This window comes from Aspergillus tubingensis, assembly GCF_013340325.1.
Source record: "Aspergillus tubingensis WU-2223L DNA, scaffold_8, whole genome shotgun sequence".
Taxonomy (NCBI): domain Eukaryota; kingdom Fungi; phylum Ascomycota; class Eurotiomycetes; order Eurotiales; family Aspergillaceae; genus Aspergillus; species Aspergillus tubingensis.
The window spans coordinates 650,732-664,220 of record NW_023336282.1 but is presented as its reverse complement, the minus strand read 5'-3'; the positions used below and the strand labels follow the sequence as shown (position 1 = coordinate 664,220).

General features: G+C 50.7%; 7 protein-coding genes across 7 annotated transcripts; 3 read left to right on the top strand and 4 right to left on the bottom strand.

The window, feature by feature from the left end:
- Window positions 1-109: 109 nt before the first annotated feature.
- abd1 (mRNA (guanine-N7)-methyltransferase) lies at window positions 110-2,417 on the bottom strand (the record flags this gene model as incomplete). Its single annotated transcript, XM_035501672.1, has 4 exons — window positions 110-144; window positions 194-360; window positions 412-1,970; window positions 2,256-2,417. The coding sequence occupies 4 exons, from the start codon at window positions 2,415-2,417 to the stop codon at window positions 110-112; spliced, it is 1,923 nt and encodes a 640-aa protein (XP_035357565.1).
- Window positions 2,418-2,768: 351 nt separating this feature from the next.
- Window positions 2,769-4,567, bottom strand: AtWU_06562 (cytochrome P450; the record flags this gene model as incomplete). Its single annotated transcript, XM_035501671.1, has 6 exons — window positions 2,769-2,777; window positions 2,848-3,014; window positions 3,068-3,491; window positions 3,551-3,882; window positions 3,932-4,107; window positions 4,197-4,567. 6 exons carry the CDS (start codon window positions 4,565-4,567, stop codon window positions 2,769-2,771), a joined length of 1,479 nt encoding a protein of 492 aa, XP_035357564.1.
- Window positions 4,568-5,284: 717 nt separating this feature from the next.
- AtWU_06561 (prenyl transferase) lies at window positions 5,285-6,406 on the bottom strand (the record flags this gene model as incomplete). Its single annotated transcript, XM_035501670.1, has 3 exons — window positions 5,285-5,612; window positions 5,681-6,033; window positions 6,080-6,406. 3 exons carry the CDS (start codon window positions 6,404-6,406, stop codon window positions 5,285-5,287), a joined length of 1,008 nt encoding a protein of 335 aa, XP_035357563.1.
- Window positions 6,407-6,856: 450 nt separating this feature from the next.
- On the top strand, window positions 6,857-7,818 carry pyr4 (meroterpenoid cyclase pyr4; the record flags this gene model as incomplete). Its single annotated transcript, XM_035501669.1, has 2 exons — window positions 6,857-7,551; window positions 7,605-7,818. The coding sequence occupies 2 exons, from the start codon at window positions 6,857-6,859 to the stop codon at window positions 7,816-7,818; spliced, it is 909 nt and encodes a 302-aa protein (XP_035357562.1).
- Window positions 7,819-8,490: 672 nt separating this feature from the next.
- On the top strand, window positions 8,491-10,092 carry AtWU_06559 (FAD-dependent oxidoreductase; the record flags this gene model as incomplete). Its single annotated transcript, XM_035501668.1, has 4 exons — window positions 8,491-8,792; window positions 8,863-9,134; window positions 9,196-9,566; window positions 9,622-10,092. The coding sequence occupies 4 exons, from the start codon at window positions 8,491-8,493 to the stop codon at window positions 10,090-10,092; spliced, it is 1,416 nt and encodes a 471-aa protein (XP_035357561.1).
- A 200-nt stretch (window positions 10,093-10,292) lies between these two features.
- AtWU_06558 (uncharacterized protein) lies at window positions 10,293-11,722 on the bottom strand (the record flags this gene model as incomplete). Its single annotated transcript, XM_035501667.1, has 3 exons — window positions 10,293-11,050; window positions 11,100-11,183; window positions 11,233-11,722. The coding sequence occupies 3 exons, from the start codon at window positions 11,720-11,722 to the stop codon at window positions 10,293-10,295; spliced, it is 1,332 nt and encodes a 443-aa protein (XP_035357560.1).
- A 682-nt stretch (window positions 11,723-12,404) lies between these two features.
- Window positions 12,405-13,162, top strand: AtWU_06557 (F-box domain protein; the record flags this gene model as incomplete). The annotated part of the gene is made up of 2 exons (XM_035501666.1): window positions 12,405-12,971; window positions 13,019-13,162. 2 exons carry the CDS (start codon window positions 12,405-12,407, stop codon window positions 13,160-13,162), a joined length of 711 nt encoding a protein of 236 aa, XP_035357559.1.
- Between the last annotated feature and the right edge of the window lie 327 nt (window positions 13,163-13,489).

Below are 13,489 nucleotides of genomic sequence, written 5' to 3'. Positions count from 1 at the left end.
ATTATAGGATGGAGTATGGAGTACTCCGTAGTTATATGATAGTTGGATTGAAGTAAATACATTTCATGTCCATTACATCTATTTACCCTCATCTAATACTATGTATCCATCACACCTTATAGAAGCAAAACGCATGGTAGAAACCTGTCCTGTTAGCGTACACCCTCTCCAGCTGCAGTAAAGGAATACTCACTGACTGCCTCCTGCTCCTCCGGCGTCATCGTCAACTCGCCTGTCGTGCGATCTCTCACGCCCATCCGCTCGCTCAACGGCCCCAGCTCCGGATCGTCCTTCTCATCCCGCCACACCTCCATGAACGGCTTGCGGTACTGCAGTTCCAGATTGTACTCCTCCGTCAACCTGTTTCATTAGTATCGTAATCCATAGTTCGTGGTCATGGGATGGACTCACGCTCGGAACGCCTCCCACGGCACCACATACTCCGGGATCTCGCCCACCGCTTCCTCCATGAAGTAGCTGTACTTCCATCCATACGGCGGCCTGAAGATGCCATCCTCCGGCGTATCTCCGGGGAACTTCACCCGATAGATCGAGTTACCCCATTCTGCCTTGGCCTCCTCCTCCACCTCACCATCTTCCGGCTCAGCATCCTGCTTCGCCGCTTCACGGTCCTTGCGCTTGGCATTGAACTCGGCCACACGGGCACTGATAATGTCCGAGTTAGGACACACGCCGATAAACCGTCCACCCTTCTTCAAACACCCCGCGACATTGCGCAGCATCTGTCGGGCCTTCTCTTCACTCTCAAACGCATAGTGAATGGCAAACATAGATGCCACCACATCAAACCCACCCCCACCCCAGCGCGACGCCATCATCGACCCTCCCGGTCCAACATTCGGATCCACTCCCACCTGCTGAACAATATCAATATCTCCCAACCACTCCCCAAAACAATCCTTCGACCGGAACTCGCCATGAAACAACGGCGGTCCTCCCCTCCGTCCACCACCACGAGGGCCTCTGCCTGAACGCATCCCCGCATACCGCTCGCGCGCCTGTATAATCGACACCTCCGCTGGATCCAATCCCACGTACAGATCCACCGGCTGCGGCGCAAGCTGCCACTTGCCCAGATCACCTCCCTTACCACATCCCAAATCAATCACCAGCAACCGCTTCTCCTCCATCGGCGGCGGCCCCGTTCCATCCGCCCAATCCTTCGTCCCAATCGCCCGCGCCACAAACTCCTCATCCGGTGAGAACTTTTGAATCAACGTACTCTTCACCCAGTTGTTGAAACTGCGTAGCCCCTTAATCTTACTCTCCGTCTTGCGCCACTCCCGCCCCCGCTGCGGAACGGCATTGTAATGCTGTCTCACGATGTCCGTCACGCCCCGGCTCTGCGAGTTGCGCATCGCATCTTCTTCCAGCGCGCGCTCCCGCTCCTCCTGTCGCCGCCGCAGTGTCTGCGGGTCCACGAGGCCTCGCCGCGCTCCGCCACCAGGTCGTTTCCGCTGACGCGCCTGCACTTCGGGCGACGGAGACCGCGGAGGAAGGGGCGGTGAGGGGGATCGGGGCTGTGGTGCTGCGCGTGCTGCTGTCTCGTCGCCATCGCGGCGCGAGTAAGCCGAGGGAGGTGCCTGGCCGCGTTTCCGGAGCTTCTGGTGTCGTTCTTCGAGTCGCTTACGCTTTGAAATGGGACGGTCGTTCGCTTGGTCGGCGGGTGGTTGCTGCTCCGATGTCTCGTCCTCGAGCTTGCGCTTGTGGCTATCGGCCGCAGGAGAGCTCTGCTCGGCGTAGACATCGGCAGAGCCAGAGCGAGAGTAGTCACCCATTTTGTTTATCTTGTGTTTGCGACGTGATTGGGAGGATGGAGGTGTCGGGATAGAAGGCTGCTGCTGCTGCTGCTGCTGCTGCTCCGATTGTTGAGAAAGATCGGTAGCGGTGGTTTGAGGAAGGGGAAGAGGAAGGGGTTCACTCGTAGAAGTCACAGTAGGATCATGAACCTATATTGAAGAAGAAACCCCAATGAACATCCACAATCAGCGTCAGATATCCTGCAATGGAAAGAGAAAGATGGAACACTGAAAAAAGAATGTCGCGAGACAATCAGACGCGCAGGAGCATTTTCTTTTCGGAGTCTTTTATTTGCGGGAAGAATAAGTAATCACCGCCTCCGCCGAGCGTAAGCGCCACTTTAGTTCGCAGTGGATGAGAGACTGCAGGACTCCACTTATTCTCTCCACTGCAAAGAACTCTGTACTGAATTTAAAAAGGAATGACTAACTCACCGGTTTGACTTCCTCTGGCTGCGATGGTGTTGCTTCGATGGAAGCAGACACTGGCGCCGGTTCAGCAGCAACCACAGGCTGCTCCTCCCAGCGGTCTCGGGCGGGATCGTACATGCTGATGCTGGGCCGTTGGCCTGTGCGCTGTTCCTCTTCAGAGGCCATGATCAAAGTGAGACGGAAGTGAAAGGGATAAATAATATGATACCTCCCATGAAAGGGGTAGTAGACTTAGTAGCAGGGATAAAGCAAGTTGAAGTCGCACGGAATCCAAGCTGCTTTAAGTTGAGTTTCCTTGGTTGAAACCCCTGCCTTGAACCGTGTTTCCTGCCTGGCCGGATGCGGCCTGTGAATGGAGTGAAACAGTAACGGTAGATGCCTACCATCATTAATTACTACATGATATCCTACTATTCAGTGTGGTGAGACACAGTTCTGTATTGGGGTTTATCTATCTATCTATCTATCTCTTTGTAAAGAGTAGATGATACTCTGGAATATGTGTTGTGAAACAGTCTAAAGGACCTGTTCCCTCCAGTCTATCTAGCGGTTCTTGTCCTTCCCCTGGGGGAAACTTAATGTCGAAGTGCCTTACGATCGTGAAAACGAGCAGTCGCATCTCCATCATCGCGAATGCCTTTCCTGCGCAGGAGTAGGTGCCGCTGGAGAATGCGTTGAGTGCTTCTTTGTGGATGACTAGCTCTGGCTGGCTGGACCATCTTTCTGGGATGAACTCGTCTGGACGGGGGAAGTTGCGCGAGTCTAGACGTAAACGATGTCAGCTCTTGTCTTCACAAATAAGGTTAATACTATACCTCGTTGAATCGTATACGTCGGCACAGACACTATCATCCCTGGAGGTATATAAACTCCCGCCGTTCGAAGCCCTTCTGGTCCTGTCTCGCGCTGCAATCCGCTCAACACAGCTGGACACAGACGCAGACTCTCGTTGATACACCCCTCTAGGTACGGCTTCTTCACCAATGCCGCATGACACAGCTCCTGCCCAGCAGGCACAGCAGAATCTATCTCCTCCCGCAGCCGGCGCAGCTTCTCCGGATGTCGTGCCAGGAGATAGAACAAAGCATTGAGGGTACTGGCGGCCGTGTCGCTGCCAGCCGTAATAGCGAGCTCTGAATCGCGAACAAGATCCCCATCAACGCCACCTATAGACTGGTCTCCCCCGGAGCTTGACTCCTCGATCAAATAGCTGAAGAGATCCCGACGATCAGTTTCGACCTAAACCACATCAGCCTAAACCATCCTCAACAAAAGCTAGACAGTATTTGCAAACACACCCTACTCCTCTCCTCCACACACTGCGCACACCAGTCCAACCAGCTATCCGTAAACCGCCTCACACCCACCATCCCCCGCATAAATATAACCAGCCAGATCGAGCTCAACAAGGCACTTGCCCCTCGCCCCATCATTCTCATCATCTGCAGCATCTTCGGCGGCTCCCCATGCAGCATATTGAACGATTTCCCAAACGCAAATATCCCCATCGAGTCCCATGCAAACCCATCAATTAGCGCTGTGGTCTCTTGTGCTTGCGATGATCGGGATTCAATAACCTGGACTATATCTTTGCAGTGCTCTAGAAGGTAGGGTTCGTAGCCGGCAAGTGCTATCATATCACTCAGCTACTCGATACGCAGATAAAGTGTGAGACATACCCTTCGACGTAAACCCCCGATCCCATAACCTCCTCCTCTTCGAATGAAACGCCTTATCCCTCGCCATCTGCAATGATCGATGCGGATAATGTAGATCGTAGAACGGTCCCTTGACGCATGTCGTACCCACGCCGTAGATGTCTTTTATCGCAGATGGATCGTTGATGGAGATCTCCCTAGGTTCTATCTAATCAGTGAGGTGATGTACAAACCACACGAGGAATAAAGGTAGTGAAGAATACTAATCCGAACAACATCCCCATACACCTCATGCAACTCCTTCACTTTAAGGTACCATTTCGCATCCAGCACTGTATTTCTGAAATCCCACAACGCTGTGACCCTTGCTAGCTTCGGACCTGTAAACCCGCCCAGCGCATGAAAGAAGTATCGATAGATCGCTATAGAAGCTAGCAGCGAGGAGTGGAAGGTTAGTATCGCTAGTCCGATCCATTGGGATATCTCTTTATATCCGAGGATGAAGAGGGCTAGTAAGCCGAGGAACGGCCAGAAGATGAGGCAGTTGGCGAGGAAGACGACATGCTTTTCGAGGTCGGCGTGGATGAAGTAGGTTAGATGGGCGGTGATGCCGAGAATGGCGGGGATGAGGGCTGTTGGGAGGAGGGGTGGAGTCATTGTGTTGTTTTTGGGAGGCTGAGGTGGGATTGGGACTTGAGTGATGAACTGTAGTGTAGGGGCGTGTATGAGGGTTGGGTAGAGTATAGGAGAGGTAAGAGATCCCTGTATGTTAGATTATGGATTGAGTTTGGAGAGAATAGGGCAGGTCTGACATTTCATGCATAAGCTCTGTTTGTTAGCTTCAGGACAGTAAGCATCCACACAACAGACTAAGTATGCGAGCAGGCGCTACTTCACAGAGCTTGTACATGGACAATGAACGGGAATCACACTGTCGCGAAAATGGCTGGGTGGGAGGAATAATGGCTAGGGTGAGCGCAGCGCCAGCACTACCCTAATATCGGGCAGTAATGTTGGTGAATAGTATACTCCAGCTGATGGTGGTCCGAACTGTAACATGGTTTATGCACGTACCCCTCTGTGGCTTGCTCGATGCTACCACAACCTGCTCGGACTATATCTATGGCCTTACTTCGTCCGAAGCAGGCTGTACGGTTCTCCAGGGTCAATGTAATTGTCAAAGCTGGTGGGAACATCGACACACCAGTCCATAGCTCAATGAATCAACCGAACTCAACGTATAAATGTTGATATATGCTGTTTTGATCTACCGTGTATGTATGGCACAAATTAAACCCAGAACGTGTCCTAAGGGGAATGATCCTTCGACCCTCATACGAGAAGTGAAACTGTATACCTCAAAATAAGAAAAAGCTACGTCTGCTGGCTCTTCAAGTTCATTTTCTCGTTCCGTCCCCAGATAGCCAACCAGTCCTGGACTGAAGCACTCGCCGACTTGAGCTCCTTGAAACAAGCATTTCGCACTCTCTCGCTCTGAATCACAGCAAGCGCCTTGCGAATATTGCGCGGTGAGCTGGTCTCCAAAGCGCTGGCGACCCAATGCCCTTCGGGAGCTTCCAGCGCGAGAATAATTGGAAACGAGAGCTCTCGATTTCGCAGGTCTTCGGCAAGCGCCCCTTTGGCCTTGGCATATTCGGATGAGTAGACATTTTTGCAGTCATTCTGCAGCTGCGAGCACCACCTATCTCAGGGTCAGCTTTTGGCTCCTGCTAGACATGGTAGATTTGTAAGGAATTAAACGAGGCATACGCAAGAGTAGTCATCGTCCCGTCCATCGATTGGTCCTCCATCACCAATTGTCCCAGCAGCCGGAATAACGCCCCAGTTTTCAATGACGCCATCTTACGATAGGCTGAAACTCGCTCCTCAGGAACAGTCGAAAGGCTACCCAGTCCATCCCGTCGCCAGATTAGTGACAGGTCTTGGCCTTCGAGAATTTCTTCCAGATTCTGTAGCAGGAACTTGGCCAGCTTGGGGAACTTTTGCACGGTCTTGTTGAGAATCTGGGTGACTCGGTAGTAAGCGCGATTTGCTGTCTCTGAAGGGCCATATATCCGGTGAGCTGCTGGCTTGCCTTTGCGATAGTCGCTATTGTCAGTTATCTGCTTGATGTTAGAGTGTTTTTATATAGATTCAAGGTATACGTACATCGTCAACTAGCATCAGACACAGATGGATTGCATCCATTATCTCCAGAACCATCTTATATTTGGCCGGATCCTCATCCTTGAGCCTCAGAGACAGCTTCTGTACGAATGGCTCCCAGTGATACTTCCCATAGATCTGACGGATGTAGGCATATGGGCACTCGAACGATGTCACCGTCTCCGGTTTCTTCTTGCCAATCAGGAAAGCTTTGGAATTTGGCCACAAGGGACCAATTCTATCAAGGACGAGATAGAAAATTAGAGGGGCAATGCCTAGGGTTGCCACCAGAGGGATGGGAATGGAGGCAACGTCCGGAAGTGCCGCCATGATTCGGTCCTCCCTGAGTGGGACGAAGTGCAAGGATGAGAAAGTTAACGGATGACAGCGCGGTACCCCGATGAGCTCGCAAAGGGACGCTGTCCTGTCTATATATGTATGCTATGGGTAGGATACTTCAGCCGTACACTCATCATCAAGAGCTCAGGGTCCCCTCTGGGTAAGCTGTTGCTTCGCACAAGTTACACCATCTCCTTTTCAGTGCGGTCGAGCCGGCCAGAATGGTTGTTGCCTGACTCTCGCTCTTGAGAGAAGCTGACAGTTGGGTATGGCGACATGCCTCTAGCGGCACGACAGGAGATACAGCCTTTGAAACCTGGTGCACTCCCCTTGGCTGACTTGCAGGTCTTTGAACGGCTTGAGAATGGCACACCGGTGACACATGATTACCGAGACTCCTGATGGTCCTACCTGGTGCGGACATCAGTCCACTCATAGGGAATGACAGATCTTCATGGCATATCGTCAGCGGAACAGTACCAGGGCGCCGTAGCACTGGGTGACCGCGGGTCATCTCACTATATAAGCACGCTCATGTCACGTAAAAACGCAAATGACCCAGATCCTGACGGCAACAAAATCGCTACAAGCATTGAATCGTGTCTTCGTATCGCTTCAATGGATGGGTTCGACCATTCTACTGCTCCACCAGAGTATAACGAGCTAAAATGGCTCGCCGATATTTTCGTCATCGGAATGGCTGTTGGCTGGGTTGCTCACTATGTGGAGATGATTCACATATCGTTCAAGGACCAAACATACTGCATGACCATCGGGGGCCTTTGCATCAATTTTGCCTGGGAAATCATATTCTGCACAATGTATCCTGCCAAAGGGTTTGTCGAGCGGGTTGCCTTTCTCATGGGCATTTCTCTCGATCTTGGGGTCATTTACGCGGGAATCAAGAATGCCCCAAATGAGTGGCACCACTCTGCAATGGTGAGGGACCATATGCCCCTCGTCTTCGCAGCGACGACAATTTGTTGTCTGAGCGGTCACATGGCTCTTACTGCCCAGGTTGGTCCCGCACAAGCCTATACGTGGGGGGCGATTGCATGCCAGCTCTTTATCAGCATAGGGAATGTGTTTCAATTGTTGAGTCGGGGAAACACACGAGGGGCGTCATGGACGCTATGGTAAGCGTTGGTTTGATCTGTTTAGGCTGTTTGCTGTGCTTAGTAATCACTAGGACCTCCAGGTTTTTTGGATCAACATCAGCCATTGGCTTTGCTCTTGTTCGATATATTCGCTGGTGGGAGGCTTTTTCTTGGTTGAACTGCCCGCTTGTGTTATGGTCCGTGGTCATGTTCTTTCTGTTTGAAATTCTGTATGGAGCGTTATTCTATTCTGTCAAGCGACAAGAAGAAAGATCCCAGTGTGGAATCAAGCACAAAGAGAGGTAGATACTTACCTGAGTTATTGTGCGTTGTATATGCATCAGACAAGTATGAGCTGCGGGAAGATTCTATATCACCGGGATAAGTTGATAGCCAGGAACGGCATGGAGATAGATGAGTGTGTAACACAACAGCGATTTATCTTGACGGAATGGCGGAGAAAGTTCACGGTGTTGTACCACTCTTTGTGGTGCTCTCATGAGAACGGAGTTTCTGCTTGTCATGTAATAGTAAATATGTTTGGGCCAACAAAGACCATCACCCAACGATAGAATAACGCAGTGGATAAACTGTATTCACATATATTGCTGTCCTCGGGTAGGATTAGAGGTAAAGCATACTACTGTTTTGCCACTTTTGATTGCAAGTAGACGATGGCATGATGAACAGCCACGCTTGTGACACAACAACTACTGGTCAAGCGCATGTACCACGGGGCTGGCTTGCATAAGCCCGAAGTAGCTTGACTACGCAGTTATGCCACAATGCCAGTGCTGGTTGTCACTTGAGGTCCATTCGCTCCAGCAGTGAGAATAGCAAACACTTGGCTTGCCGTACAGTTTGGAATCCATCTGCCTCAGGCTCGATATAAAACCAGTCAACCAAAGAGACACAATATATATACCATACGCAGGACTTATCTTCAATTAGGCTTTGTATCTGGCGTGTTTCGCAAGCATGGCCAATGCCCAACAACCCCCCTTTCGCGTCCTTATTGTGGGCGGTTCTGTCGCAGGCCTCACCCTTGCGCACTGTCTCGAACGCGCCAATATCGAGTACCTCATACTCGAGAAAGGAGAAGATGTTGCCCCGCAAGTTGGTGCCTCGATAGGTATCATGCCAAATGGCGGACGGATCCTCGAGCAACTGGGCCTATTTGGGGAGATTGAGCGTGTGATCGAGCCGTTGCATCAGGCGAATATTAGCTATCCAGATGGGTTCTGCTTTAGTAACGTCTATCCTAAGGTTCTTGGCGACAGGTATGTCAACATTCTCTGGATTATCCTGCGGACAGAAAGAAGATGGAGGGTGTTGTGACTAAGGGTATAGGTTCGGATACCCGGTTGCATTCTTGGACCGGCAGAAATTCCTGCAGATTGCGTATGAAGGGCTTAGAAAGAAGCAGAACGTTCTCACTCGAAAAAGGGTAGTCGGCGTGAGACTGACGGAACATGGAACTGCTGTTTCTGTGGCTGATGGAACAGAGTATGAGGCCGATCTCGTGGTTGGTGCTGATGGAGTACATAGTCGGGTGAGAAGTGAAATTTGGAAGATGGCGGAGGAGAATCGGCCTGCATCGGTTTCGACACGTGAAAGAAGAAGTATATTTCTACAAAGTCTCATCTTCTTTGTGCTGGGTGCAATGAGAACTAATACAAGCAGGCATGACTGTTGAATATGTCTGCGTTTTCGGGATCTCATCAGCCATCCCAGGGCTCGAGATAAGCGAACAGATCAACGGGATTTTCGACCATCTATCCATTCTAACAATCCACGGCAGACATGGTCGGGTGTTCTGGTTCGTGATCCAGAAGTTGGATAGGAAGTACGTCTATCCTGATGTCCCGCGATTCTCAGACGAGGATGCTGTACAGCTCTTCGATCGGGTCAAACACGTGCGGTTCTGGAAAAACATCTGCGTGGGGGACTTGTGGAAGAACAGAGAGGTGTCCTCGATGACAGCGCTGGAGGAGGGAGTGTTCGAGACATGGCACCATGATAGGATGGTTTTGATTGGAGATAGCGTTCACAAGGTACGTCGCTAGGAAATTGAAGTGAGATCGTTGGGCTTACTCAGTGTGCAACCAGATGACGCCCAACTTTGGCCAGGGAGCCAATTCTGCCATCGAGGATGCTGCCGCGCTCTCCTCCCTTCTACATGATCTCGTCAACGCCCGTGGGGTTTGCAAGCCATCAAATGTCCAGATTCAGCATCTCCTCAAGCAGTATCGGGAGACTCGATACACTCGCATGGTAGGCATGTGTCGCACCGCGGCTTCAGTCTCTCGAATTCAGGCCCGAGATGGCATCCTCAACACCGTCTTTGGACGATATTGGGCACCATATGCTGGCAACCTGCCTGCTGACCTGGCATCAAAAGTAATGGCCGATGCAGAGGTTGTTACTTTTCTGCCTCTGCCAGGCCGCTCAGGACCGGGCTGGGAGATGTACAAGCGGAAGGGGAAGAGAGGGCAGGTGCAATGGGTGCTTATAATCTTCACCTTACTTACGATTGGTGGATTGGGCATATGGCTCCAAAGCAATGCGTTGAGTAGATGATAACTTCTGCTCTCCGATCTTTCTTTGATTTAGTATGATGTACTCTAAGTTATCGAGGCGGAGGAAAAGGCTCGCTATAGCATAACTAATGTAGTAATGAGGATATCGAGAAGATAGATATGAGAATGCCCGAACGCCACGCTGCATTAACAACCAGATGAGGAGTATCATGTGCAGAAACACAATATTATGAGAGAATATCACTTCGAAGCCGGCTTCTTTCTAGGCGAACCGACATTCAAAACCTGTCGCATGCGGCGTAACTTGGCCCACCATTCCCGGTCACTGGCCTTTTTAACCTCGGGGTTGACATCGTCCGCCACAAGCTCATCCGTGGATGGTACCTCGGAGACAGCACGACTGTCTCCCGAGGTGGTCGAACGATTCAGTCGGCGATGGCGCACATTGAGCGCCTGGCCCAGCAGCTCCCAGCCACAACGTAGGCCTTCTGATTTCTCGGTGGCCCGTCCCGTTCCGCTCTGAGCCTTTCCGTTCACCCAAGGACAATAGTCCATGTGCTCATTCAACACTTCCAATGAGTCGTACAGAGCGTCATCGCCGTTGGGCTTTGGTTTGTACATCCACAGGCCCAATCTCCGGAAACACACGCTACAGCCGACCAGACCAGCTGTCCCGTCGGGGACTGAGTCCCAACCGAAGAATGCTAGTATGAAAGCGTTCTTTAAAACAGATGGCTCGGGCTCAGAGTTCTGCGCGTTCCCTTTCCCACCTTCACCCTCAGTATTGCTCTCAATGCTCTCCGTGCGCGTACTTTCTTCGGACCCGTTGAAGCTTGCTGGAAGTATCTTAATGAGCATGTCGAGATCGAAGGACTGAGGCGTTTGGATGACGTCTGCGGCCGGCAATTGATCGGCCATCTTCACGAGGTTCGAGTATCGTTTTTCCAGGCCGGAGATAGCTATTTCGGGGTTTGCTAGCGGCAATCGATGGATAGTAGCTGTAACAGTCAGCTCCCGAATGGCAACCACAAGTATCAAAGAACCCACCATCACAGCCCTTGTTCCTCCACGGACAAGTCTCCCCATGCCCCTTGACCAGCCTTTCCGCGTATTCGTCCACAAGTTTGGCTCCTGATCTCCATTAGGCACACGAAGCAGACACGGCAATTGGCAAACTTACGAACTTCCTTCCTCTCCTGCACTTTTTCGGCATCAAACCCATCCAACTCATCCAGCTCATCCGGGAGCTTGACCACAACCGATCCACCACAGTTCCCAGCACATGTTACCCGGGCGACATCTGTACATATCCAGCCGCGCTTAGCCCACTCCACCTCACTAATTGCTGACGGTTTGGGTGCCCATCGGTCGACGCGACGAAAGGTTTCCAATCGTTCGAGGAAACGTTCGCGATCCCAAGGAACAAAGCTGGGCCGCGAGGTTGAGGATGACGACGAATCTCTGGAGCTAGGGCGTGCGACCTTTAGAAGTGAGTTTCGTGCAAGGGAGAAGCCGGGCGCATCTAGACGGGCTTTTTTGTTCGATGCGTCTCGAACGGTTGCAGGCGCTTCGGCGGTAGCTGATTTTGTGGACTCGGAGGTTGTAGGTTTGGTTAGAGACTCGAGAACCCGATGAAACTTGCGCTTCTTCGTTTCAACGGCGTAGGACATTTTCCAGCGCGTGGAAGCAATGGTGTTTTGCAGTTGAAGTGGTCTTTGAGATAAGGGAGTGGATCTTTGGGGAAGGCCTAGGAGCTGGTGGCGCTAGACCCGAAATGGAGCTATCGTGTTCATGCCTGAGGCAACGAGAGGGGTGCTCGACCTGCAGGTAAATCGCCATGAACTACAGTGTAGTATTATGTGAATTTGTTTGCTAACATTATATGTGAGCAACATCAGATAGCCTTATTAATATTGTTACAGTTCTATGGATATGTTCCCAAAAAGGCATTGACCCACAGGACAGGGCTGATATATCCATTGGATTTTTATATCTTCTTCAAATAAGGGCCTCCTCAGCGAAGGAGGAGGACTTGCAGGCAGCAGAGACAACGCAGTTCTGGTAGATGCCTAACTGCAGGGATTGTTCCTACAACTCATTTAGGTCATTGTCTGTCCACATCTGAGTCTTTTTTCAACTCACACTTGTCATAAAACATTATAGATCAAGACTATTGTTTTTTTTTCACTGGCCAGAACTGTGCATCTTACTACTGTGACTACTTCATTGTAATCCTTCTCTTTCAGACTTACTCGCCTATCTATGGGTTTCACCGGCCCTAGATAATCATATTAGCCAAGTGATGGTAGAAGGTATCACGGACAGAGCGCTAAGAATTTCTTACTCTTGGCCATGCTGACAATTGGTCGCATAGTTTTCAACTTGCTAATGGCTCTGAAGAATGAGGTACCCCTTCTTCCAGCTGTTCAGCGTGCGCTGGCAATTCCCGAGATCTTGAACCACATCTTCGAGTGCCTCTATCACTACCGCCCAGCCACGCGTAGTTGGGGTGGGCGTTCACTCCTTTCTTGCGCCCTCGTCAACAAATTGTGGTTCTCGGAGGCAATCCGATGGCTCTGGCAAAACCCCAGACCCCTCCTTCACCGAGATGGTAGTCAAGATGATGTTTTGGACGTGCTTGGCAATATCCCAGAAGCACGCCGGAATATATATGCAAGATACATCAAGCGTGCTACACTAATAGACTTTCACCGCAAACCCGACGGCCTAGACAGTGTCCAGTTCCCGAGTTTACGTTGCGTACATATCATGAGGACAATCGACCTTTCTGATTTCGAGGAGATCAAATTCCAGAATAATTGCGTTCGGTCCATCCGGTATTGTACACCTTGTCCTTCAGACATTGAAACCGAAGAGCACGCCACAGCTTCTTTTGAGAAGCTTCTTACTCCTCTTCTGGTAGGTATCTCAATTGCATTGAGGTGATACCTTTCTAATCCCATCAGTCGCTTTTTAATCATCTGAGAGAGTGGGTCATTGTTTCACGTAGAAGCATGGACACATTAAAATACTTTAAATTCACACCAGGCATCGAAGGACAGGGTTGGCACCGGTCAGGTCATGGCCGTGTAAGAGGTTCGCCTAACTAGGGCGTCTAGGTTACATAAGTAAGGTTCTGTTGGGAGGAAAATGAGCAGAGAAACCACGTATGCAGCCGAGGCTGAGCCTGAACACGGTGGATCTCGACAGCTTTTGTTGTTTATTTCAGCATCTAATGACGTAGAACTGAACCGATTGTGTACTGTGTATGATGGTATTTCCCATCAGTAGACCATAGAGGGTCTTCCCGTAGTTACCCTGCTTTGCTCGTGCAGAAAGTAGAGGATTACGAAAATGAGGACACATTCCCTCACCATAATCAAGCCCTTTTGTTATTACTGTAGTGTTTGCTAGATAGCCACGAGGGCAAGTAACCT